Source organism: Schistocerca serialis, chromosome 4 (assembly GCF_023864345.2).
Source record: "Schistocerca serialis cubense isolate TAMUIC-IGC-003099 chromosome 4, iqSchSeri2.2, whole genome shotgun sequence".
NCBI classification, from domain to species: Eukaryota; Metazoa; Arthropoda; class Insecta; order Orthoptera; family Acrididae; genus Schistocerca; species Schistocerca serialis.
The window spans coordinates 634,140,642-634,168,585 of record NC_064641.1 but is presented as its reverse complement, the minus strand read 5'-3'; the positions used below and the strand labels follow the sequence as shown (position 1 = coordinate 634,168,585).

At 40.2% G+C, this 27,944-nt stretch overlaps 1 protein-coding gene across 4 annotated transcripts in view; it reads right to left on the bottom strand.

Moving 5' to 3' along the window:
- The window catches only part of LOC126475471 (85/88 kDa calcium-independent phospholipase A2-like), a 182,481-nt gene that overhangs the window by 48,876 nt on the left and 105,661 nt on the right, over positions 1–27,944 (bottom strand). For all 4 annotated transcript variants that reach the window (XR_007586734.1, XR_007586736.1, XR_007586735.1 and 1 more), the window contains exons 8-9: positions 12,927–13,077; positions 5,597–5,782 (exon numbers count right to left, since the gene is read on the bottom strand). Coding sequence is in view for 1 of the 4 variants with exons in the window: in XM_050103358.1 (XP_049959315.1) it covers positions 5,597–5,782; positions 12,927–13,077 (337 nt within the window). In the remaining 3 variants the exon portion in view is untranslated. The remainder of the gene's footprint in view (positions 1–5,596; positions 5,783–12,926; positions 13,078–27,944) is intronic.

Here is a 27,944-nt window from a genome sequence, read left to right as displayed (position 1 = left end):
AGTAAACTTGAAAGTTTATTGTAATCTTTGCTCCTCTAAAATCTTCATAAAATACTGCTTATTAATTACTTGGACTGGGCATTGTTTAATGTGGACGTTCAGATGGAAGAATGAAAGAGAGGGGGGATTATGGGCAGGAAAGGACTTGGAAGTGCAGCTGAACGGAATGGTCAATGAGGATAGAAGAATGACATTAACAAAACCAAAACAATGGTAATGGAATGTAGTCGAATTAAATCAGACGATCAGAGGGAATTAGATTACAAAACGAGATTCTAAAGGTAGTAGGTGAGTTTCGCTATATGGGATATAAAATAGCTATAAAATAGATCACAATTCAGTCAAGAAGGTAACAGAATCTTTTAAAATGTGATACTACAGAAGAATGCTGAAGATTAGATAGGCTGATCACATAAATAATACGGAGGCACTGAATAGAATTTGGGAGAAAAGAAATATGTCACTTAGCTTGACTAAAAGAAGGGCTCAGTCAATAGGATACATTCCGAAGCATCAAGGAATCAGCAGCTTAATTTGAAGGAAGTGTGAGAGGGGAGAGAGGGTGGATAGGTGGGTGGGGGTGCGATGTAATAATTACAGAGGGAGGGTAGGAGATAAGTACAGAAGCAGGTTCACATGGATGTGGATTGCAGTAGTTATTCAGAGATAAAGCAGCTTGTACAGGACGGAGAGCCGCATAATCCAGTCCTCAGACTGAAGACCACAACAACGAGAGAGTAGAAAATGAAGTTGAGATGGAAGGCAAGAATTCAGTAGCAGGCAAACAAAGGGAAGGGAAAACAGTAGGTGAACATGGACTGGGGGGAAAAGAACAAAAAGGGTAGCAACCTGGTACAATTTTGCAGACAGCAGTATTTAAACATTGCTAACACTTTGTTTAAGAATTATGGAAGGAGGTTACGTTTGTGGAAAAGAGCTGGAGACACTGGAAGGTTTCTGATAGATTATATAATGGTGACAGAGAGATTTTGAACTGCAAAATTTTTCCAGGGGCACATGTGGACTCTGAGATTGCTGAGAGTTTCAAAGGAATCACTGAGCAATGACTGGCTGAAAATAGGGGAGAAGCATGCAACAGAAGATGGATTAGTAGCTTTCAGAGATGAAATGATCAAATAAGGAAAAAGGCAAGGTCCAGCAACAATACTTGGCCAACACATGAGATGTTGAATATATAAAATTATGAAATACAATTGCTGGTCAATACCTGCCTTTTAAAGAAATGTTGGTACTGACAATAGACGTGTATAAAATTACACACATTATCCTAGTTTTTGGAACAAACTGTTCCTTCCTTTGGGAGGGGAGAGGATGGATGAGGAAGGTTAATAAAGGTTACTCAGACCCAAAAATGAGGGAGACCTACCTGTAGTGAGTATGTGAGGAATACTTGTACTGACTGAATGACACAGACACAACTTACAACACATGAACCACCCTCACTGTTCCATTAAAGCCAGTATCTCTCTTTCTTTTCAGACTTCTTGCAGCATCACAAATTATGAATGGTGACAATGCTGTCTTTTGGCCTGAATGATGAGAGGCAAACATTCGTATTTCAACATTTTAATATATTTCTGATATTTATGTAAAAGTGTTGTTTCTTCAATTCATGAGAAACTGAAGGGTATTGTAACAATGCAAAACCATTTACTACATTTGCAGAAAACCTTCACAATGCCAGACAATGCAGTAATTTAATTGAAGAGCAGCAATTACGATAAGCTTGCACCATTTTATCAATAGATTTTATCAACATATTTTGTTAGACCAGTGAAATCATCATCGTTTGTAAGCAATTTGTTATTACTGTACTTGTCTGTCTATCGAAAGATACAGTTTGTATTTTGTATTCCACTTATGCTAATCACTTGGTGACAACAATTTTCTGTAAAGAGAATCTGAATACACTGAAATGCAAGACATGCCTGTTGTAGGAAAAGGATTGTGTGTTGGGGCGGGGGTCACCATTCCTTATTTTCTGAAGAAATTTATCTATCTTTTGAAACAGAGGACTACCTACTGTTATTAAGCTCCCAACTCGAGATCCATATACTTGAGTCTCAAGGGGAGAAAGAGTTACAAAGAGACATAAAAAATAGCCTTGGTGATGAACAGCTCTACTTCCTGCGACACTTTAGCCTCATTTTCCCAACTCAAATCCAATATCTTCCTTGATATTAAACTCCATCTCATTGAAACTCATATCCAAAAGTCAATCCTTTTTAAACCAATCAAAAAGCAATAACATCTCAACTTCAAAAGCTGCCACATCAACTGCTCCCTTCTCTACAGTACAACTACAACAAATGTATCTGCTCCACACCAAATCTCTCAACGTCTATACCAACCTCCCTCAGGCTTTGTTCTTGCATACCTATCCTAAAACCAAAGGAAAAGAAAGGAAGAGTAGGGTTTAATGCCCTGTTGATGAAAAGGTGATTGGAAATTATTAGCTCTGACTGGGGATGGATAGAGAATAAAATTTCCCATGTTATTTCAAAGAAACCAGTCCGGCATTCACCTTAAGTGATTTTGGGGAAATTGGGGAGAACCAAAGTCATAAGAGATGGAGAAGCTTTTCCCTCACCTCTGACTAACACAGTCCCTTTTCTTCTTCTTCTTCTTCTTCTTTTTTTTTTTAAAGAGTTACACTGGCATCACATGTTTCAATACATTACCTTGCAAAGGATATCACTCACTCAAATGAAGGCCTTTACCTGATACCCTTCCCTCACTACCCATTGTCACCTTCTGCTACCCTCTAACCTCTTTAACATCCTTGTCAAGCCATATGATGTACCCAGGCTAATATCCAACCAAGTTCCTACTCATACCATGTTTTTTATTGTGAAACTGTCCCATATATCCACCCCCTATCACTTATGCCAGAGATATCATTATCAAATCCTACAACATCAAAGGCACAGCAACATACGAAACATCCTTGTTGTTTATCAGTTAATGTGTATTCACTGCATTGCTTTTTACCATACTAGCCCAAATATAAGCTGCACTTTTTCTTAAAAATTTGGTCACATAAATTAGGGCATGTCGTATCTGCACAACACTACAAATACTATATTTATTTTGTATCAAAGAAACTTCAACTGCAGTGACTGTCCCATAAATTCAAATAACCAAGTAACTAGTGTTTAGAAATTAATCAATGTACATACGGCAAAAAAATATATAACTGTCTTTAATTATTGGCACTTCACTTAGGTGGTGATTATTTCTGTGTCCACAGTTCTGTTATTTTACATGACAGGGCAGGCACATTTTTTCTGTAATTAAAGAGAAAATTTTATTTTCACCAATGAATAACATCAATAGAAAATCATCAACAAACTTCAGAACTCAGTACAGTTATGACGCAAACTTAAAATCCACAGATTTTTGTAATTTGAAGAGCACATCTAATAGAGAAGCTGACAAAATGTGAGACATGGATGAATCTAACGCGTGGCATCTGACTGCATTGGAGTATAAACTGGAAAACTGATGTTTCATCAAAGAACCATGCATGTGGCACAAAGCCGGAAAATATCGTGAGAATTCTTTCCTTTACACAAGATTAGAGGAAATGCAAGGTACCTAACTCACGACAAAGAATTCAAGTAAAAGCTTTGGAAATTGCGAAGAACATACCATAGACAGTATTCTGTGGGGATATCAGATTGTGATGCAGATTTATGCACAGAAGTTGTCCCACTATTTGAAGAAGTAGTTTATTAGCACAAAGACTGCTAAAATATTTTACCAAGACTCTCAACAACTTCCAGTGGCATGTAATGTTATTCTCATACCCTCTACACCAGATTGGCATCCCTCCTTTTGGACATGCCAAGCAACAAGACAGTGGACTTCAAGGGGGCAAAAAGTGTCACATTAAGAACAACTGAAATAATAATAATAATAACAATAATAATTACTTCGATATTACCAGTTAATGCAGAGGAAGGAAAGCTGCTGCCTATTGCCACTCTGAAGCATATATATTTGCCTAAAGCAAATTTTTCTGAAGGTTTAGTGACTTGTGCTCAAGAAAAAGGCTGGATGACAACTGAATTAATAATGGACTAGCTAGCTGTTTGGAATCATAGGTCTGGCACACTGCTCAGCAAGAAGTTACGCTAATGTTGTACACATTTCAGGTGACCTTATACCCGAAATGAAGAATGAAGCCATTGCATCAGAGGCAGACCTACTCATTATACCTGGAGGTATGACGTCTAAACTGCAGGTGCTTGATATCACAACAATGCCAACTGAAAGATCATTTCCAAAAACATTATATGATTAGCTTTTACAAGGGGGTCATGCTCTCACTCCGTCTGGTAAGACTGAAAAGCCATCTGTCAACCTTATGTGTAAGTGCATTCTTCATGGCACAAAACATCACCAGAGTCTATAATCAAAATGTTGAAGAAGAGCTCTGTAGTGGTAGTGAGGGCAACATATTTTGGGGACAGAGTGACGAAAATTCAGACAGAGATGAAACAAATATTGGTAGTGAAGTGAGTAGTGACATATGCCCAGGCAGTGACTAGCAGGATGGTATTGTGAGTAACTTATCTACATTATAACATAAAAACTATAATTAAGAATCACCATATTGTGAACAGTTTTTGTAAATATGTAATGTGACAAATGTCTTCCCCCCCCCCCCCCCCCCCCCCTTAAAAAAATTTTTTTTGGCTGCAGCTTATATTTCAGCCAATTCAGTATATGGCAAACTGAGTGCATAAACAGACACAAAAGAACTGCCTGCCTTAGGTACAAATAACCTGTTACTGTGCATGCTCTCCCATATGACTCAATGGACATGAGTGCCTGCTACACCAGAGGGACCATTTCAGTCCTCCCATCCACCCAACACTAGTATCCCTGAATTCTGGAGATAGGAACTTGCTCTCCAACATACTGTTGCATCCTGCAACCCTCCTTGAAAACATCTACATTTTCTCCTTTCCATCTGTTTTTTAAAAAATATCCTTATCTACTGTACTTTTTACATTTTTTCCCTTTATCCCTCTATCCCCCTCTCATTATATCTCTCTTCTCCCCCTTCTTATCACCTGCCTCCTCCTTGGTATTAATTTCACTATCCATTCCATTTATCATTTCTCTTCCTCTCAGTCCATCTTTATTTCTCACTCTTTCTCCTACCAACTCAGGAATGAAGCTGGAACAGTGCTTACCAACATACTTTTTCACCTCCCACACTCTCAGATGGCTCGTCTTTCATGTCTGTCTCATCTCATTCTCGCAACTGGTGGCCCACTCTCAACTTAGGTGCTAAGTAACTTGATGCTGCTCCTCAACTCTATACCTTTTTCCTCTCTGTGGAAGAAACTAACAGGTCTGAAAGCTTGGAATTGTTATTTCACTTTCAAAAATGTCTGACAGCAATCCTGGAATTTCACTTCCTGAGAGTAAGTACTGGACAGCCACTCCGTCTCCATCATTTTACCATTAACTGAGAATCAAATTTATTGAAACACAAACAGTTCACAAGCAAAAAAATCTAAAAGTTACCCTCTGCTAAAATATAACAACTGACACAACTAACCTAAAGTATGATGGTGCTGCTCCAGTTGCACGTGCTGCCATCCACACAAGTTGTTCTTCAGGTATTGGAGGAGCCAAGAAGAAGCCTGTATGTTGAACACCCAGGATACTGCTTGGAGACTCATAATTTCGGAAGATATGAAGATCAACTGGCTTTCTATCTGCCAAAACACCCGTAATGAAGAGTCTGTAACCATCCAGAGAAAGATTTTGTTTTTGGAATTTCTGTCTGATTTGTCTGAAACACTGGGCTGCATGGACAAAATAAGCAGAAAATACTTTTTATTTTTGATGTCATTGGCAAATTATATTTAACCTCACAATGTTTACTTATTTCTGAAATTTAGTTATATTATTCAATCGGCAGTAATGCACTCATTATTTATTTAATTTATTAGGAAGTCAGAGATGTGCTCTCCTTTGAAATAAAATGACATACTACAGTCCCTGAAAATACTACTGTTACTTTTCTTTACTAGTAAATAAAAAAAAAACAGAATCCTAAATATAGATCTTAAGGAAAAAGTGCTTGGATGTACAAAAAGGAGAATGCAGAAATGTAATAGGAGTTTAAGAGTGAAAACCAACTGATTTAATACAATCCATAGTTTTTTCCCTAACAACATAAATACTTTATTTCCTTAATCTCATCTGTATGGTACAATTATTTTATAGGTATGTTGTACAAGCCACACACACAAACACAACGCAATATTAAAAGTATTGTATTTCTCAGCATAGTTAATACAGGTAGCAGCTGACAAGAAAGTAAACATAATTTATGTATCACTTCAAACAGATCTTGTAAAAGACATATCATCATCATCATCATCATCATCATCATGTGATGGAATAATTACTCTGTATGACAACCATGTGCTGGAAAATGAATATAATGTAATGTATATGGCTGTGAACAAAAGAAATGTCAAGGATAATTTTTAAATCTCCTTTAATTTTTTCTCAGACAAAAGTTGGCAAGTGAGGACTTCTTCCTATTGTACTCACTTCGACTGTTGCTTGCAAAATGGTTGAAGGTATGTATATTGTGCTCTACATACTTTCTCATTTGTTGAATAATAATAATAATAATAATAATAATCTTTTTTTGTTAAATATGCATGCAATCATTTTCAGAATTCCTTTGCCAAGAATAGATTAATTTTGTTGTTGGAGTTCTACGTAACAAATCAATATATCAGGACTGTGCACACATTGTTTGACAGCACAATTATCAATAACTTTTTGTGTCGTGTACATACAAAATTGAACCTGTGCATTATTTTTTATGAAGTCCCATTCAATACTCATTACCTCTTTTATGTGGAAATCATTACAGCATTTTCACGATCAAGATGCTTTTAAACAATGATGTGCAACAGCCACCAGAGCATGATCCACCAAAAAGCACAGATAAAGAGCAATGGTACAGAAAGTGCAATGAAGCTGATTAAATACAATATATGATCATAAATTCCAATTTGATGCATGTTAATGTAGTAATCGCATCATGTCTTTGCATTTGTGATGTGCCTTTTCTGAAGCAACCCTATCTTAATGCATTGCATTCTTTTTAGCAGATTTAGTATTTCTTTCACTTTTTATTCTGCTAGTAAGGAAGGATATATTACACATTGAATAAGCACTGACAATGTCTATAACGGGCAGTCAAATGGAAACGAGACTCAAACGTAATCACTCTGGCTGTTAACACATTTATCCCATGTGAGACAACATGGCCAATGTCATGGAAAAATATTTTCAGTTGCTTACAGAACCAACTATATGCAGGTGTGTACACCTTCATCCAAATCAAATCAGCAGCCACAAATGTGTTTCTTCAGGGCACAAAAAATATGGAAACTGAATGGAGAGATCGGGAATGTATGGAGGATGTGTAAGGGCTTCCCAGCGAAACTTTTCCAGCATAGTCAAAACAATCTGGGCAACTTGTGCTCGCCCATTCCATAGGCAATTGCAAACATTTTTCATTAAGGCACTGACCATCTTGTCTCACACTGGGATGAATGTGTTAAGAGTTAAGTTCACTGCTTTTCAAATAATAAACAGTTTACAAACTTTTTTCCATGTATCATGTTTTCATTTCACTGCTTTTTTATAATGCATTCTTATCCTCTAAAAAATTTATAAATATGTGGTGTGCTATTACTAAAAAAATCTTCAGATTGGGACTAGTGTTCAGCAATCTATGTGCACAGTTAATGAGTGGGACGCACAGTTCATATGCATATAGTGCATCACAGGAAAGGAAAGAGGGGAAAAGCTGTACATGTTTTAATACTAAATTTCACAAAACTATGTACTTTCCAAATTGAATTTGCAGTTTTCGAAATGCAGCTGTGAGACAGACAAGACATAATGTCAGCAGGTTTGGAGACTGAAAAATATCTTTGGTTTTGTTCTGTCACAGCACTCTTTGCTAGTATAAAACGGATTCCATTTAATGGCACTATTAGATGAAAGTCAAAACATAAAAACTAAGTGAAAAAACTTCCATTCTCAGGCTAGATATGATATTATCCATTGGTTGGCTATACCATCAGTACCATAAAACTTCAATTTATCTAGCAGAATACTGTGAGTTACAATACCTTAGCAATTGCCTACAAATCCAACAGCAGAAAATAAGCAAAGAGACAAGATCAAAGTGAAAAATTCAGTAGCATCTCGAGGATTTGCAAATAAACTTAGTTCACAATCTACTCTATGGTCAACAGCAAGGCTGGATTGGATGGTGATTAAGATATCACAGGCTGATATAAGAACACAAATAAATATCAACATAACAGCACACAACATTGTGCAACTAAACAAACATAACAGCAAGCTCAGTTGCGCACACTCCACTGCATGCAGTTAGTTTCGTATTACATGGATCATTTTGCATGATAAATTGTAATGTAGAATTAATCATTTTACATTCACATTGCAAATCAATTAGTAAACATGGCTACATGCTGACATTTATAATCTCTCTCTCTCTCTCTCTCTCTCTCTCTCTCTCTCTCTCTCTCTCTCTCCATTCTACTTTTCTTTCTTTTCCTTTTTTTAAAACAGATGTGAGTTGGTAATTCCCATCCACCAACTTTCACACATTACTGTAACAGAAATTCTTCTATGGAATGGGAAGTGTTGTCAAGGAGAAACCTTCTCAGTTTGCTTTCATTTTTTACTTTGCTGTTTGTCAGACATCTTATATCACTGGGTAAGTGATCAAAAACTTTGGAGCAGCATTAAGCACTCCTTTTCATTCTAAACACAACCTTAATACAGACTAATGAATGTCATTAGTAATTCTCGTATTTTAATTATGTCCATCATTGTTCCTTTTGAAATGTAGTGGATTATTTACAACAAACTTCATGAGGGGACAAATATACTGTGAAGCAGTAGTCAGAATGCCCAACTCCTTAAACAGATGTCTGCAAGATGATCGTAAGTGAGCAGCACAAATTATTCTTATTTTTATTCTTATACAGGGTCCGACAGTCAAATCTTCATTTTTTAAATGAGTGTAAAATAAACATGGATGCAGATATCAAAATTTTATTCATACAATCTTATTCTACATTAAAAAGCATTTAAGAAACATCAACATATTTTTTTCATTGTTCAAAAATAACATCAACAAGATGGCATCCTTCTCAATCGTGGCATTCTCGCAGGTGATTTCCGAAGCTGTCCATCACATGACGGAGCATACCCTGAGGAATTCTCTCGATTTCCAGCCGGATTCTTGCTTTGAGATCACCAATGTTATGAGATCTTTCTTCGTACACTTTGGCATAAGGTAACCCCATAAGAAAAAAATCACAAGCTGTAAGGTCAGGTGAATGGAGGGGGCAAGCAATCGCTCCATTCTTGGAAATCACCCGGATAGGAAAAACTTCATTGAGAACATTAATGCTCACACGGTCTGTCATATATAGGTAACAGAATTACAACAGTTCATGGAAGTTTCTATTATAAAATGGAACTATACTTACACATCAGTCTATAATTCATTAATTGTACACCCAGCAGCTTTTCCTCATGTGAAAAACTGGTTGAAAGATCCAATTTTTTGTGTAGTCGTAGCATTTTTTAAAATAATGCTTACTTTGCCATTTTCTGTGTTCTGAGTGTCATTTGCTTTTGTAAGTGTTGCCATCTTCCTCAGTTTTTGTTTATAGTTGCTTTTTGTTTCACTGTAAGAGTGTCGACGTCAGGTGGGTACATGAGAAAGTGAGAAAGAGAGTTTTCACTTTTTTTAAAAATTTTGTTATTGTTGTTATATACTGGAATATTTGTATATTATATTACCAATTAGTGTAAATAGTAAGTGGTTAGTCATATACACTTTGTCATTTAGTAGTAGCTTCTTTTCTGCCTTTCTTTTGTATATCTGATAATTTTCTTCTAAAGTCAGCAGGTAATTATTCCAATTATTTCCATCTCTTCCTCTATTGTACAAGGCCTATAATTAATCTCTCTTGAATTTTCTGCACAAGTTGAGTGGCATGTGCCACATTTCCATGATCTGATATAGTCTTTGTATCGAGTGTTCTAAATCTGCATCAAATACGTGGAAAAAAGAATTCATGTCGCAACATCATCCACTGGATGACAATACCTACAATCCACTGATGAATAACCTCTTAGAACACTTTAATACAATGTTGGCAGACATGCTGTAGATGTACATAGATGTTGAAGAGAGGGGCTGGGATATAATACAGTCCACTGTGACATTTGCATACAACACAGCAAAATAATACACCACAACTGAACAATCAAGGCAGCTGGCTCAGATACAGACCCTGAACACCCAGTACAAAAACCAAGAGCACTATAATACGAAGCACTAGTGAGTGAGTTACGTCCTGGCAGATATGGTATGGATTTTTGTGCCCATATGGAAAGTGCGACTATAGGGAAATCTACTAAAGTGTTGCTTTTGGGTGTATCATATCCTTTGTTGCTTGTTGAACATCACATACAAAGTTGAGGATTATGAGTATTCATCAAGGAAACAAAAGCCAGCGACATCATCCATGGCCTGTATATGAAGCCCTATTACACTCCAGAGGTGCTACCCAACAATGGGAGGTTGATGGAAACAAATGACTCACTCGATGATAATGAAGCTCCGATGGAAGGGGCTACCTTCCATGTTCACCACAGTGAAAACAATGCAGCAACATAACCAGAATGTGAGGACCCACCAGTGCCACGGCACAGAAGACAAGTGACAAGATCTAAATTCAGAGAGCTGTAGGAGGCTGCAATGAAGACTTCTGTATCAGCAGGTCACAGTGTTCCTCAAGGAGAAGGAGCAATGCCATGATCTCTGGTGCCATCCGTGTGCTGCATTGGTCAGCATCACTGCTTGCCATGCTGCGGGTGGTTCAAAGCCAATCACCAGCAGTTATCTTTTATTTCATATTTATCATTCCTGGAAGGTTCTTAAATATCTTATGATATATTGCTTGCACATATGGAAATTTCAATGGCAGTATTATGAAAAGGATAGATTGTTACTCATCATATGCGGAGATGTCAAGTCACAAGCACACACGGCAAAAATATTTCACTGTGCCTGTCTAACACTCAACGTTTCCTCTATTTGGTGAGTAGCAATCTATCCTCCTCTTAGTTCAATATAAATACATACGATATTAAAAAATCATTGGTTGCTAATATTCTCAGACCTTTGCTATTGTGATGTAATTCAATAATGCACTAATATCAGACTAATAACTTAAACCATGCGTATTTGTTTAAGATGTGCGTAAGATATTCATTTGTTCAATCTTGCTGAGGTGGCATGATGTGATCAGAGGAACAATGTCATCTCTACAAAAGTCCTCTTCACTACTTTCTGCAATACACAAGCACAACAGTTCAAGTACTACAAAGTATGTGTTTTATAGTATGTGGACTCTACACAGATATGGAAAAACGTTAGTAGAATATGTTTATCAGATAGTACCATGTTCCTGTGATAATATTCACGTTAAATGTTGTCATCAGGAACACATCATGCAAAAGACTGAACAGAATTGTTTAAAGTGTTGTACTGCTATATACCAGCAGCAATTTCCATGTTTGTAGCTGACTACTCATTTCTATTAAAGAATTCCTTATAGTATAAAAAGAATTATTAGAAAGAAACAACATCAATCTACATTTAAAAACACTTCTGATGTTGAAAGTTCCTGGCAGATTAAAACTGTGTGCCCGACCGAGACTCGAACTCGGGACCTTTGCCTTTCGCGGGCAAGTGCTCTACCATCTGAGCTACCGAAGCACGACTCACGCCCGGTCCTCACAGCTTTACTTCTGGCAGTATCTCGTCTCCTGCCTTCCAAACTTTACAGAAGCTCTCCTGCGAACCTTGCAGTTTCATATCAGCGCACACTCCGCTGCAGAGTGAAAATCTCATTCTGGAAACATCCCCCAGGCTGTGGCTAATCCATGTCTCCGCAGTATCCTTTCTTTCAGGAGTGCTAGTTCTGCAAGGTTCGCAGGAGAGCTTCTGTAAAGTTTGGAAGGTAGGAGACGAGATACTGGCAGAAGTAAAGCTGTGAGGACCGGGCGTGAGTTGTGCTTCGGTAGCTCAGATGGTAGAGCACTTGCCCGCGAAAGGAAAAGGTCCCGAGTTCGAGTCTCGGCTGGGCACACAGTTTTAATCTGCCAGGAAGTTTCATATCAGCGCACATTCCGCTGCAGAGTGAAAATCTCATTCTGGAAACTTCTGATGTTGTTCAGATACTTTATATCCATAGTAAGATTGCTAAGAACTGTAATAACTGTCTACCTCACTCTTTCCTGGGTCACAGTTGGATTCACTGGAGGGAACTGAAAACTATTTTTTCTTCAAGTATTGTATATTTAAATATTGTTAATAGCCTTGAAATGCAATGGAAAGTTGACAGCAAATTCCATAAAGGAACACATGTGCCATGAGGCTGTGGTTAATATTTCCAATTGCTCAAACAGATGCCCGTCACATTTGTGTTTTGACCCCAATCTTCCTTTTAAGGAATGAATACAGCTTGTACTATACAAGCACAGAATGAAATGTATCTGAGACTAACAAAATAACAAATGAAGAAAATAAGAATATGAAGTAAGTTTCATTAGCAGTCACACAGTACATGATTCAATACTATCTAAAATCAAAATAACATCTGATAGAGAGAACCCACAACTTAAACATGGAAGTATTAATCTCTATTTTCAAGACATAGTACTGTTCCTGCTGCAATAATTTTTAATATCTGATATTAATTCTAGGTTACTTACTGCAGATAATAGCATTTACATACTTTGGATGAGTAATATCTGCCATGACAGTATTTGTGCCTAGGCATTCCTTTAGGATGTTTTCAAGAGGTTCACTACTGTACGGTCGAATTCCCATAAAGGCAGTGTCCTTCATACGCAGGTAAAGTGCTAAACATTCTTTCAAGCTTCTTCCTATAAACAAATGTGCAACATACACAGTTATAGGAAATTAAAAAAGTATTTAATCTGAATCATAGAACATGACATTAATTGTACATTAAATTATAGGCACAAAACACAAAAAAGCTTGAGACAAAGTAATGACAACAGTAGAAAGGGAACAGCCAACTGAAAATATGACCGTTGATGATAACTGATAAATAAAAAAACAACTTCCGGTGGTGTGAGGATTATTTATTTGTACACAACTATTTTCAGTCAGATGGCTATCTTCATGTCTGGGGTAAGGGGGAGGTTGGGGCAGGGAGGGGGAGGGATAGTAGGATAGCAGTGGGGGACAGTAAAATACTGCTTGCAGGAGCATACCGGGATGAGGTGGAGAGTTAAGGGAACACAGGATATATTGTAGGGAGATTTCCCATCTGCACAATTCAGAAAAGCTGGTATTGGTAGGAAGGATGCAGATGGTACAGGCTGTGAAGCAATCACTGAAATGAAATATGTTGTGTTGTGCAGTGTGCTCAGTAGCTGGGTGGCCCAGCTGTTTTTTGGCCAGTGACCATTCATGTGGACAGACTGCTTGTTATTACTCATGCCCACATAGAAAACAGCACAATGGTGGCAGCTAGTTTGTAGATCATAATATTGGTTTCATAGGTAGCCCTGCCTTTGACTGGATAGGTAATGTTGGTGGCTGGACTGGAGAAGATGGTGGTGGGAGGACATATGAGACAGGTCTGTTACAGGGCTATGAGCCATGAGGCAACGGGTCGGAGTAGGGGTTGTGTAGGGATCAAAAAACGGTTCAAATGGCTCTGAGCGCTATGGGACTCAACTACTGAGGTCATTAGTCCCCTAGAACTTATAACTAGTTGTTGTTGTTGTTGTGGTCTTCAGTCCTGAGACTGGTTTGATGCAGCTCTCAGTGCTACTCTATCCAGTGCAAGCTTCATCATCTCCCAGTACCTACTGCAACCTACATCCTTCTGAATCTGCTTAGTGTATTCATCTCTTGGTCTCCCTCTACGATTTTTACCCTCCACGCTGCCCTCCAATGCTAAATTTGTGATCCCTTGATGCCTCAAAACATGCCCTACCAACCGATCCCTTCTTCTAGTCAAGTTGTGCCACAAACTTCTCTTCTCCCCAATCCTATTCAATACCTCCTCATTAGTTACGTGATCTACCCACCTTATCTTCAGCATTCTTCTGTAGCACCACATTTCGAAAGCTTCTATTCTCTTCTTGTCCAAACTAGTTATCGTCCATGTTTCACTTCCATATATGGCTACACTCCATACAAATACTTTCAGAAACGACTTCCTGACACTTAAATCTATACTCGATGTTAACAAATTTTTCTTCTTCAGAAACGATTTCCTTGCCATTCCCAGTCTACATTTTACATCCTCTCTACTTCAACCATCATCAGTTATTTTACTCCCTAAATAGCAAAACTCCTTTACTACTTTAAGTGTCTCATTTCCTAATCTAATTCCCTCAGCATCACCCGATTTAATTTGACTACATTCCATTATCCTCGTTTCGCTTTTGTTGATGTTCATCTTATATCCTCCTTTCAAGACACTGTCCATTCCGTTCAACTGCTTTTCCAAGTCCTTTGCTGTCTCTGACAGAATTACAATGTCATCGACAAACCTCAAAGTTTTTACTTCTTCTCCATGAATTTTAATACCTACTCCGAATTTTTCTTTTGTTTCCTTTACTGCTTGCTCAATATACAGATTGAATAACATCGGGGAGAGGCTAAAACCCTGTCTCACTCTTTTCCCAACCACTGCTTCCCTTTCATGTCCCTCGACTCTTATAACTGCCATCTGATTTCTGTACAAACTGTAAATAGCCTTTCGCTCCCTGTATTTTACCCCTGCCACCTTCAGAATTTGAAAGAGAGTATTCCTAGTTAACATTGTCAAAAGCTTTCTCTAAGTCTACAAATGCTAGAAACGTAGGTTTGCCTTTTCTTAATCTTTCTTCTAAGATAAGTCGTAAGGTTAGTATTGCCTCACGTGTTCCAACATTTCTGCGGAATCCAAGCTGATCTTCCCCGAGGTCCGCTTCTACCAGTTTTTCCATTCGTCTGTAAAGAATTCGCGTTAGTATTTTGCAGCTGTGACTTATTAAACTGATAGTTCGGTAATTTTCACATCTGTCAACACCTGCTTTCTTTGGGATTGGAATTATTATATTCTTCTTTAAGTCTGAGGGTATTTTGCCTGTCTCATACATCTTGCTCACCAGATGGTAGAGTTTTGTCATGACTGGCTCTCCCAGGGCCATCAGTAGTTCTAATGGAATGTTGTCTACTCCCGGGGCCTTGTTTCGACTCAGGTCTTTCAGTGCACTGTCAAACTCTTCATGCAGTATCGTATCTCCCATTTCATCTTCATCTACATCCTCTTCCATTTCCATAATATTGTCCTCAAGTACATCGCCCTTGTATAAACCCTCTATATATAACTAGTTAAACCTAACTAACCTAAGGACATCACACACATCCATGCCCGAGGCAGGATTTGAACCTGCGACCGTAGCGGTCTCGCGGTTCCAGACTGCAGCGCCTAGAACCGCACCGCCACTTCGGCCGGCGTTGTGTAGGGATTGATGAGGATATTGTGCAGGTTTGGTGGGTGGCAGTATCCCACTGTGGGAGGGGTGGGAAGGATAGTGGGTGGAACATTTCTCATTTCACGGCACAACAAGAGGTAGTCGAAACCTGATGGGGAATAGGACTCATTATTCCATCATGGACTTTACACTGTCTGATAATTCTATTTTAGTTATTGTATATGTCACCTACATGTTAGTTTATTATCTCATACATTTTCCAGCAGATAATAGGTGTACTTGCATGTGATAGAAGCTACAACTAAAATACAATTATCTCTCTTATACCCAGGAACCACAATTGAACTACACGTAGCTTAAATCAGCGACTTCAAGATGACTCCTTGATCAGACGCCCAATGGCGAGGTTATCAGCACCATGACACTTACTAAAACAAATAATGTGGAGAAGAAATAAAATTGTCGTACAAGCATGCACTCCAAACGACCACACAGCCACTCTGTCTCACATGCACTAAACCCAATGAGGATAGAAGACAGCTAATCAAGGAATTAAAACAGAGGGAAAACAAAACACAGAGAGCTAACAGAAACGCACAAGGAAATATGACTGGCTGACCACTTACAAAAAACTTGTGTGAGCCAGTCATCCTGTTGACACCTCCCCAAAATCTTGTTAGATACGTTGGACAATTCACAAAACTATAAAACGCGAACCACATTCGTTTGATCAGTACATAAAATAGACTGCAGATCTGCCGGAAAATCTGCCACGTTCCGCTAGTCAGTAAATAAAATGCAGTCCAATAAAATGTGGCACACAGTGATCTGCATGCCACAAGCACCACACACTGGAGGGTCCTCTCACCAGAGGAAAAACTCTATGCGTCATAGGGCTGTGGCCTGTGCGAAGATGAGTAAGAAGGACCTCATCCCATTGACGTGGCTGGAAGAAAGTACTCCACAGCTGAGTTGTGGGCTTGACGATATGGAGCTGTCGTCGGTCACTTCTAGCCACTCGTCTTCCCATCGACACAAGACTTTATACCTCAACAGCAAGGTGAGAGCATGGGGGGCGGGATAGCACACTGAAAGACCTGACGATCACAACTCGTCTCCTTGGCAGCTCGATCTGCCCTTTCGTTCCCCACAATTCCCATGTCCCCTGGTACCCATCAGAAAGACACCTCTTTCCCCAGTTGCTGTAGTTGGAGGAGGGCATCCTGGATAGTCTGGATCACTTTATCTGCTGGGTACAAACATTGGAGAGAGTAATGGGCACTCAAATCATCTGAACAGACGAGAAATCTAACACTGAAAGAATGTCTCATCTGCTCCAGTGCTCACAAGATCTCATGTAATTCTGCGTCAAAGATGGTAAATTCGGGAGGCAGTCTGACCTTGAGGGCAATATCCAGGAAAATGACAGAGCAGCCAATGGAGTCACCCTGCTTAGACCCATCCATAAAAACAGCTACATGGTTGTGGTGGTCAGATAAAATAGCAGAAAATAAGGCATTAAAAATGGAAGCAGGAGTGCTATCTCTCCTGTAAGGCACCAAATCTAAAATCACTCTGGGCCTGGCTAAAACCATGGATTTGGGGTCGGACTGGCACCACACTGAGTGGCTCCAGCACATGCTGCACGCAGATCCCAAATGGCATCGTGGCTCGTGGATGGTTGGAAAAAAGGCTCTCCAGTACGGTGTGCAGGTGAAGTTGGAGCTGCGAGGAACTTACAAGCTTGGCTCACCATGAGCTGGCACCAGATGGTAAATGGCGGTTCCCCCACCTCAGCACAGAGGATAGGTTTGGGACTGGTCCGATAGGCACCAATGGCCAGCCGAATCCCCTCATGGTGGTCAGTGTCAATGATCCACAAATGAAAGGGCCTCGCTGAACCATAGACTGTGCACCCGTAGTCCAGCCACGAACACACAAAAGCCTGATAAAACTAGAGATGTGCCCTGTCCGCTGTCCAATACCTGTGGCTAAGGCACTTGAGGATGTTCAGTGCCTTCTAGGTTGTGGCTTTCAAGTCTTGCAGGTGCAGCAACCATGACATCCTGGAGTCAAAAATGAGGCCCAGAAACTGCAATGTGTCTCTAAAATGTAGGATGGTGTTCCCCATCTTTAAGGCATGCAAATTAAAAAGGTGACGAGAATGATTAAATTGAACACACACACTTATCGGCAGAAAACTGAAAACCCACCTTTGCAGCCCACTCCTCTAACTGCCAGACTGTAAGTTGTAACTGATGGCTATGGCAAACAGGGTAACACTTAAAACACTGCTCTGAGGGACACCATTCTCCTGCTCAAATCGATCAGACAGTGTGTCACCAACTCAGATCCTAAAAAACTGCTGAGACAGGAAAGATCGAATGAAAATAAGGAGGTGGCCATAAAAGCCCCATTGATGCAGTAGTGCAAGAATACAGTGTCTGCAATTAGTATCGTATGCCTTACTTATATCAAAGTAAATGTCCATACAGTGATGCTCATGGAGGAAAGCCTGCTGAATAGCTCCAGGATGGTCAGGTTGTCGACAGTGGATCGAAATCTTCGGAATCCACACTGAGAGCGGCTAAGGAGTTGCCTGGTCTCTAACAACCAGCTCGTTAAGGCGATGCTCTGTTAACTACTGGGACATGTGCGGTCCTTTCCTGGCTTGAGGAGAGGGATCAGAATTGCCTCCCTCCATGAGCTGGGGAAATAGCCTGTCTGCCATCTTAGATTAAAACATTCTAGTAGACTTTCCTTGGATGTCACTGGCAAATGTTGAAGCGTGCAGTACTGGGTGTGGTTGTGATAGGGTGCAGTGTCTCAGTCAGTGCCGATTCAAGCTCGCACATCAAGAATGAGGAATTGTAGGCCTCAGAACCGTTGGACCTGAAGTCGAACTTTGTCCTCTCTGCAGTCGCATGTAGCGATGAAACACCGGGTCCTGGCTTGCATTGGCAGTAGTTTGTGCAAAATGCTCAGCCAGCGTCTGAGCAATGTCTCTGGGTGTTGTTCGGAGGCACCCCTGTTTCAGCACTACTGCTATTGGTAAACAGCTGTGTGTACTGGAAATCTTCCGGATGGCTTCCCATACTTTTGTGGAACAAGTGGAACGGTTGATGGAGTCCAGGAACTCATGCCATGATTTTGTTTGCTCTCCTTAATGACACAGTGAGCCTTGGCTCTCGTGATTTGAAAGGTGGTGAGATTGTCTGCTGTTGGGTGGCATTTAAATCTTCTAACAGCTGCAGGCCTGTCCTGGATGGCTGAATAGCACTCGTCTTTCCACCAAGGTACAGGTCGCCTCTTAAGAGGGCTAAAGACTTTGGTATGGATGGGTCAGCAGCATGATGGATTATATGTGTGATGTGATCCACCCATTCCCGGATGCTGTATCGCTGTTCAAACACAGCCAACTGGCCGAACAGCATCCAGTTAGCCCTGTCTATCATCCATAATGGTGGCTTCTGTTCCAGCAACACACCATCCAGTAGATGAATTCAGATGGAGAAGTGGTCGCTGGAATGGATATCGTCAATGACCTACCAATGAACAGAGTTGGCGAGGGCTGGAGAGCAAAGAGATAGGTCAATGCGTGAGAATGAACCAGTAGCAGCACAGAAATGAGTCAGAATACCAGTGTTTATGATGCATACCTCTCGAGATGTCAGTAGGCTCTCCAAGACACGACCCTGAGGGCAAGAAGAGATTGAGCCCCACAGGACATGATGGGCATTGAAGTCTCCCAGGAGGAGAAATGGTCGGGGGAGTTGTTCCATTAGATCTGTGAAAGCCTCAGAGTGTACTGCATCCAGTGGAGTTAAATAAAGAGAGCGAACTGTAAACCTCCAACGTGCATGAATTTCAAATGCAACTGTGTGCAGGTCAGAATCCAGACGAAGAGCAGAGGAGTGGTGCCTATTACTGACAAACACAGCAACCCCTCCTTTGGCCCTTTTCCCAGTCAGGTCATCATTGCAATATACCAGGTGTACCAGTATGAAATGAGTGTTAAGATACAAATGTGTCGATAGGGAACATTTGTTGTGAACGAGCCTTCATTTTTTTTTGTTTGGTTGGTATGACATCTGTCAAAGATATTTAGTATGCATCAAGTCATGGAACAAACATCATATGTTTTCATCATGTTAACAATGTCGAATTTTGTACCAGAAAGTGACGATTTGCGGAAAGCATTAATTTTTTGTTTTCATTTGAAAAAAAGTGCTGCAGAGTCGCATGGAATGCTTGTCGAGGCATATGGTGATCATGCTCTATCAGAAGCAACATGCAAAAGATGGTTTCAACGGTTCAGAAATAATGATTTTGTGTAAGAAATGAAGAACGTGGAAGACCATCAAAAAAGTTCGAAGACGCCGAATTATGAGCAGTATTGGAGGAAGATGATACTTTGAGTCAGAAGCAAATGGCAGCAATGCTAATGTTGTACAACAAACAATTTCTGACCATTTGAAAGCTATGGGAAAGATCCAAATGTGTGGAAAATGGGTGCCACATGTACTGAATGAAAGACAGATGCAAAACCGAAAAACCATATGTCAAATTTTGCTTCAAAGACATGAACGAAAATCAATTTTACGGTGGTGGTGGTGGTGGTTAGTGTTTAACGTCCCGTCGACAACGAGGTCATTAGAGACGGAGTGCAAGCTCGGGTTAGGGAAGGATTGGGAAGGAAATCGGCCGTGCCCTTTCAAAGGAACCATCCCGGCATTTGACTGAAACGATTTAGGGAAATCACGGAAAACCTAAATCAGGATGGCCGGAGACGGGATTGAACCGTCATCCTCCCGAATGCGAGTCCAGTGTGCTAACCACTGCGCCACCTCGCTCGGTATCAATTTTGCATCGAATTGTTACTGGCGATGAAAAATGGATTTATTTTAAGAATCCTAAATGGGAAAAATCATGGGTTAATCCGGGACAACCATCAACATCGACTGCAAAACCAGATCGATTCGGCAAGAAGACAATGCTCTGTGTTTGGTGGGATCAGAAAGGTGTGGTGTATCATGAGCTTCTAAAACCTGGAGAAACTGTGAATAATAATCGCTGCAGACAACAAATGATCAATTTGAACTATGCATTGATCGAAAAAAGACCAGAATGGGCCAGAAGACATGGCAAAGTATTTTTTTTTACATGACAATGCACCTGCACACAAAACAAAACTGGGTCATGATACAATCAAAACACTTGGCTGGGAGCTGCTACCCCACCTGATGTAGTACAAGACTTGGCCCCTTCCGCCTACCATTTGTTTTCATCAATGGGACACGCATTGGCTGAGGAACACTCGATTCCTACGAAGAAGTCGAAAATTGGGTGTCTGATTCGTCTGCTTCAAAACATGAACATTTCTATTGGCGTGGTGTCCAAAAATTGCCAGAAAGGTGGTCAAAATGTATAGGAAGCAATGGTCAGTACTTTGAATAAAATGTTTTTACTTTTCAATTCAAAATTAGTGTTTCATTTTCACAAAAAAACGCTCATTTCATACCGGTACACCTGGTAGTGTATATCCCCTTAGTACAGGGGCATCAGATGCTTTTAAATGTGTCTCCTGTAAACGTAAGCACAGGGGATGTTGCTGTGCAAGGAGTCTCAGTTCCTCCACATGTGTCCTTAATCCATTCATGTTCCACTGTATAATATATAATGGGAGCTATCTATCAGAGTGGTAGTACTTTCATCCTGACTTTCTGCCAGGGAAGTGGGGCCCCACAATTGGTGGAGGCCCAGTTTTGGGGTGAGATGATTGCTCCAGTTCGACATCAACCCCCACTGCCTCTGAAGAAGATTCGAGAGTGCCATCAGATAGAATGACATCGACATCATCAGACTGTGTGCCGACTGTCTCCTTCAGGGAGTGATTCTTGGACTGCGATTTTGATTTTTTGATCCGAGACGGCTTTGGAGCCACTGTCTCAGAAGTGGTAGGGGGTGTAGCAGTGCTGGGCAGTGCACAAGACTTGACCTGTGGAGGGGCAGGAAGGTCTACGAAGTCAACAACCACAGCCTTCTCTGAAGTACGGGGGGCAGGATTCAAAGGATCTGCAGCAGCACATGTGCACTGACTAACACAGGTGCTGGTGCTGACAGTAGCAAACTCCATTTGTGTAGCAGCATCAGTTTTCAGGACTGGCTGTGTCAGAGCAGAAGAAAAGGATTCAGCAAATATGGGTGGCTGCATGGATTTGTACAACTTTTTGGCTTCACCATATGGGATGCGCTTTGTCATTTTGATCTCCTGGATCTTCTGCTCCTCAAGGAAAACTCTGCAGACCCTGTTCCTCACAGAGCAGCTGCCACACTTTGGAGGTGACAAGCAACCAATTCCCTCATGGGCAGCTTTACCACATTTCATGCAGGTGGCTTCTCCTCTACAGCTCAGAGTAGTGTGCCCAAAATGCTGGCATTTAAAACACCGTATTGGATTTGGGTAATAAGGTTGTACACTGAGGTGTAGGAAACCTGTCTTCACATGCTCTGGTAGTTTGCTGCTGTCAAAAGTGAGGGTAAAAGAATCTGACTTTACAAGATTGCCATCCACCAATTTCATAACATGTTGCACATCGAGAATGTCTTCCCACGACCATTTGGCTTTCGGTTCTTCTTGGGGAATGTCAACTAGATCCCTGCAAATCACTACGCCTTTGCTGTAGTTCAAGGTGTTCTGCAATTCAGTTTCTATTGCATACTCCCCAAAGCACTACGCTTTCTGAAGGTTCTTGACTTGTTGAGAGCTAGATGTTTCAATCAGTAGGGTTCCATTGCGCAAGCGTTTAACAGATTTTAAGGTGCAGCAATGCCTTCTAAGCATTTCTGTATATAAAATGGCGAAACTTTTTCAAAATCCCCTCTTTTCTTTTAATGATAAGAAACACATTCTGCGAAACAGCATGCATTCTGTTACTAGTGACTCAATAAGGACTGGCTACACGAGGCCTCTTGTTAGACTGGGTGTTGGTACCCTCCAGCGGCCCACCCTTTCCGCTGGGAGGGGGTAAGGAAAATTTCGGAGGATTTATTTTGGTCCCACAAGTAGCTATGAAAATAAGGGTCCACTCACACAGAGCCCCATGTGCCTGAGTAAGCCTTATACAACTGAGGTGCAGCAGGTTCCTCAGAGGTTGCCTGCTAACGACTGTTCCACCTCAACAGCCATGCATCCTATCAGTGTGCAGCACACCTTGAGATTGAGAGTTTTTTTTTTATGGACGGTTATTTTGTCCTCGCAATCCAGGTGGTCAAGCCAAGATCCCCATTTCCTGAGACACACAACATTCCATCGCCGTGCCACACAGTGGTGCTGAAGCATGCCCAGAGCTTAAGGTGACAGAAGACTGGTGGCGCTTACGAGTCCCCAGCTCAGGAACTACGGGGTTGCCAAGCCCGTACCCAGTAAATGAATGCCAAGCTCCTGCCGCTTTTTCTTCTTTAAAAGAAAAATATGATCGAATACAAATATCATTTTGAATTCTCTATCTGAACGATATCATTCAGAATTTGGTGTGGTTCTTTAGCTATGAGGGCAGCACACTAGCTTGCAGGGCAGGAAGGTGAACCACCCTCATATCCAATTTGATCACTCACTTAATGACTGATGGTCTGATACACAAGGCAGCCTGAGCTGGGTTTTCAACCAGTTTACCACAGTGGTTCTCCATATCTGCTCCTCGAAACACATGGCACAATGAAGTGAAGCACAAATATTCAAAGAACAGAGTTTAGGAAATTTACACATAGGAGGCTTTGTGTAACAAACATTTGTGGCTACATGGTGGACATTTAGCCCCATAGTTAAAATTTAAAGAAAATAATTTTCAAATCATAGATGGGTCACTGAATACTTATCAATGGTAGACCCTGCCACATGTGGAGCAAACATTAAGAAAAGAAAATAATGATGAAGTCAGTAGCACTTCAGGTGTCAGGCAAGATACTATGTAATGAGAAGAGAGATAAGGAGAAATGAGAACTTGTATGCAGGGAAGGAATGCTTAGTCTATTGGTGAAGTGTGGACAGCAAATCATCTGATACATTTTGTGTGTGATGCTGACTCTTCAATTATTTATGTTTTTTCTGAACTTTGCATAAGTAAATGATATATTGTATAGATATTCTTTGAAGTTCATGAGAATCAATGTAACTAACTTATATATGCAGTGTTGAATGAATTGTATTTCCATACAACATTCGGTGAGTCTGAGTTTCTAAGCCATGCACTGATTGTATCACTCACTAAATATAATTGAGTCATGTGCCCAAATGATAGAATGCATCTCATCTAAGTTTTCGTGTCAACCACCCCACGCAGAACTACTCAACCCACGTCATGTAACCTACAACCACCATGAAAAACACTCAAACTGCTGGCTGAACACCCAAATGATAGAATGCACCTCATCTAAGTTTTCGTGTCAACCACCCCACGCAGAACTACTCAACCCACGTCATGTAACCTACAACCACCATGAAAAACATCCAAACAGCTGGCTGAACAATCTCGATGTATCCACTACATACATCACAGCCATCCCCCTTAAGACACAGTGTCCTTTGGAAGCAATTCATGCCAAGTAACCAAACTGTCCAAGCAAATTGTGGCCCTACAAATATGGCACTATACACATGCTTTGTGGTTGTGGCAATCTTCCAGAAGAAACAAGCATTTCCCCACCAGGGAGAATATCTGTTGGTATCACAGAAAATATGGAGCTGCAGCTCAGCAGTGCTCACCAGCCTGCAAGAAGGAAAATGCTCCCACAAATCGGCAATGATGGCATCTGATTTCAAACAGAGCATTACACCAAGCTACAATTCTTCATTGATATAGATGCTGATACGTTAGTTTAACCTTCTCATCTTCCATAGCGAAATACCTACAGCGTTACCTGGATGCTGCGAACAAATCTTCCATCAAGATGTACGGATACGTCACCTTATATTTAAACTTCCATATTCAACCTGAATTCATATGGAAATTCATTGTTGCTGACATGCTATACACTCCCAGATCTTTATCACTGACAACTGTTTGGCTCAACAACATTAGACATGGACACCTATGCCATGCTGGCAATGAACTGACTGCTGGTGATTCACCATACGATGACCTACTTTGACAGTTCCTTAAGTCACCTATCCATTGCCTACTCCAGCGCCAGTAAAACACTCACCGGTACATCACTTTGTCACCCCATTAAGACCATCTGTTTATGCATGACCTCATCATCTGCCTCCACACAAATGCATAATCACAAAGTAGTTTCCTACATGACAGATGTCATCCAAGCTCTATATCATACATCCATTGCACCAGAAAATATACATAAAACCACTACTTGCACTACATTCAGACTTTATGAATTTGTGCAAATGCCTTTTGAACTGCACAATGTTGCCCAGCCATTCCAGCACTTCATAGATGAAATAACTAACGACAGAGTTCTATTACGTCCAATTGATGATCTACTCATAATGTTGTTCAGTGAGGCACAGCAAATAGTAAACTTACAGCAACAGTTCATTTGACTAAGAGAACATAGTTTAGTGATTAATCTGTCAAAATGTGTCAGTGGAGTGATGGAAAGAACATTTTTAGGATACCTTTTCACTGCACAAGAAATCATGCCAATGCAAAACTGAGCGGAAGATATTTCTCAGTTTCCAAAACCGACTATAATATGTGAATTATGCCATTTCTTCGGCCTGACAATTTTTTATCAATGTTTCGTGTGCAGTCATACATTGTTGGCAGCACTTCTCAACACATTTTTAAAAGGTTCACGTAAGTATGGAGGCTGCTACAGTGGACTGATCAAAATGAAATATCGTCTTCCAAAATGAAAGCTGCTATTGCAAGGGTTGCCTGCACTTCTTTCAGTTATAGGGGATGCATCATCAACTGCCATTGGAGCTGTACTACAACAACAAGTACAACATGGCTTGTTCTCTCTCATTTTCTTCAATAAAAAATTATCAGCATCACAAGCAAATTGGTCAATTCATAATCACAAGCTCTATGCAGCATATACCTCAATCAAAATTTAGGCACATATTTGAAGGTAGATATTCCAGTTATCAAAGACCATAAGCTCCTCTTGTTCAGTTTCCGTTAGGATTCAGACAAGACATCAGCACACCAGTTGTGGCTTTTGGACTTCATTGTGAAATTTATTACCAACATTCGACTTGTTGATGGTGAGTAGAATGGTCCAGCAGATGAACAACCTCACATAGACACCCCTGAGAAGGAATATGGCTTCAGAGAACCTGCCAATGTCCAGGAAGCAGACAATTAACTGAAGCCATTCCTTGAAGCATTGTCAGGCTTACAGCTCTGACATATTCAAATATTATGCTTGAATGTAGTGTTATACTGCCACATATCAATGTTAGAAATTCTATCATTTGTTACAGCAGATTTCTGCTGGCAAGCAATTTCCTCTCTCCATAACTGCTCTCGTCCAAGACTAACGACTACTGTACAGCTAGTGAAAATGGCATTTATATGGCCTAATATCAAGGAGGATTGCAAGGCATCAGTCCATCAGTGCAATGCTTTGCAGCACAACAAAATAACTTAGCATCCTACAGTTCTGTTCAGTACTTTCACTATAAGGAGTCAGCGATTTGAACACGCCCACATTGACATCATTAGACTTTTACCACCATATGAAGCACATCATTACTGCCAGACAAATTAACTGTTTCCCGCATTTGCATGATGTGTATCCAATGAAAGATGCAAAAGCAGCAACTGTAGCCACAACTTTCTTTAGGCAGAGGATTGCCTGATTAGACATTCTCCTTCACATCATTAACCATCAAGGCAAACAGCGTTACATAATTTACATGATCTGTAAGTTTGTGTAAAATAATTCTGTTTTCTGATTGACATTTAATCACTTTTTAATTGCTACTACACTTCTGTGGTGCTGAAACTGGGGAAAAACACAAGCAATGAGAACTTATTGAATTTTTGTGGTGTCTACAGATACAGATGTGGACTCTAACCACAATTTATTGGTTATGAACTATAGATTAAAACTGGGATAAACTGACAGAACCAGAGGTTGTACAGAGTTTCAGAGAGGGTATTAGGGAATGTTTGACACAAACAGGGGGGAAAATACAATAGAAGAAGAATGGGTACCTTTGAGAGATGAAATAATAAAGGCAGCAGAGGATCAAGTAGGTAAGAAGATGAGGGCTAGCAGAAATCCTTGGGTAACAGAAGAGATATTGAATTTAATTGATGAAAGGAGAAAATATAAAAAATGCAGTACATGAAGCAGGTGAAATGGAGTACAAACATCTCAAAAATGAGATCGAAAGGAAACGCAAAATGGCTAAGCCGGGATGGCTGCAGAGAAAATGTAAGGATGTAAAGGCATATATCACTAACTGTAAGATAGATACTGACTACAGGAAAATTAAAGAGATCTTTGGAGAAAAGAGAACCACATGTATGACATCAAGAGCTCAGATGGAAAATCCGTCTTACGCAAAGGAGGGAAAGAGAAAGGTACATACAGGGTATATACAAGAGATATGTACTTGAGGGCAATATTATGGAAATGGAAGAGGATGTATATGAAGATGAAATGGGAGATATGATACTGCAAGAAGAATGTGACAGAGCACTGAAAGACCTAAGTCAAAACAAGACCCCGGGAGTATGCAACATTCTATTAGAACTACTGATAACCTTTGGAGAGCCTGCCATGACTAAACTCTACCATCTGGTGAGCAAGATGTATGAGACAGGTGAAATACACTCAGGCTTCAAGAAAAATTTAGTAATTCCAATCCCAAAGAAAGCAGGTGTTGACAGGTGTGAAAATTACCAAACTATCAGTTTAATAAGTCACGGCTGCGAAATACTAACATGAATTCTTTACAGACAAATGGAAAAACCGGTAGAAGCAACTTCGGGGAAGATCAGTTTGGATTCTCAAGTTGGAACACATGAGGTAACACTGACCCAATGACTTATCTTAGAAGACAGATTAAGGAAAGTCAAACCTATGTTTCTAGTATTTGCAGACTAAGAGCAATTTAGCAATGTTGACTGGAGTAATCTCTTTGAAATTCTGAAGGAGACAGAAACCAGATGGCATTTATAAGAGTCGAGGAGCATGAAAGGGAAGCAGTAGCGAGAACAGAGTGAGACAGGATTGCAGCCTATCCCCAATGTTATTCAAACTGTATATTGAGCAGGCAGTAAAGGAAACAAAAGAAAAATTTGGAGTAGGAATTA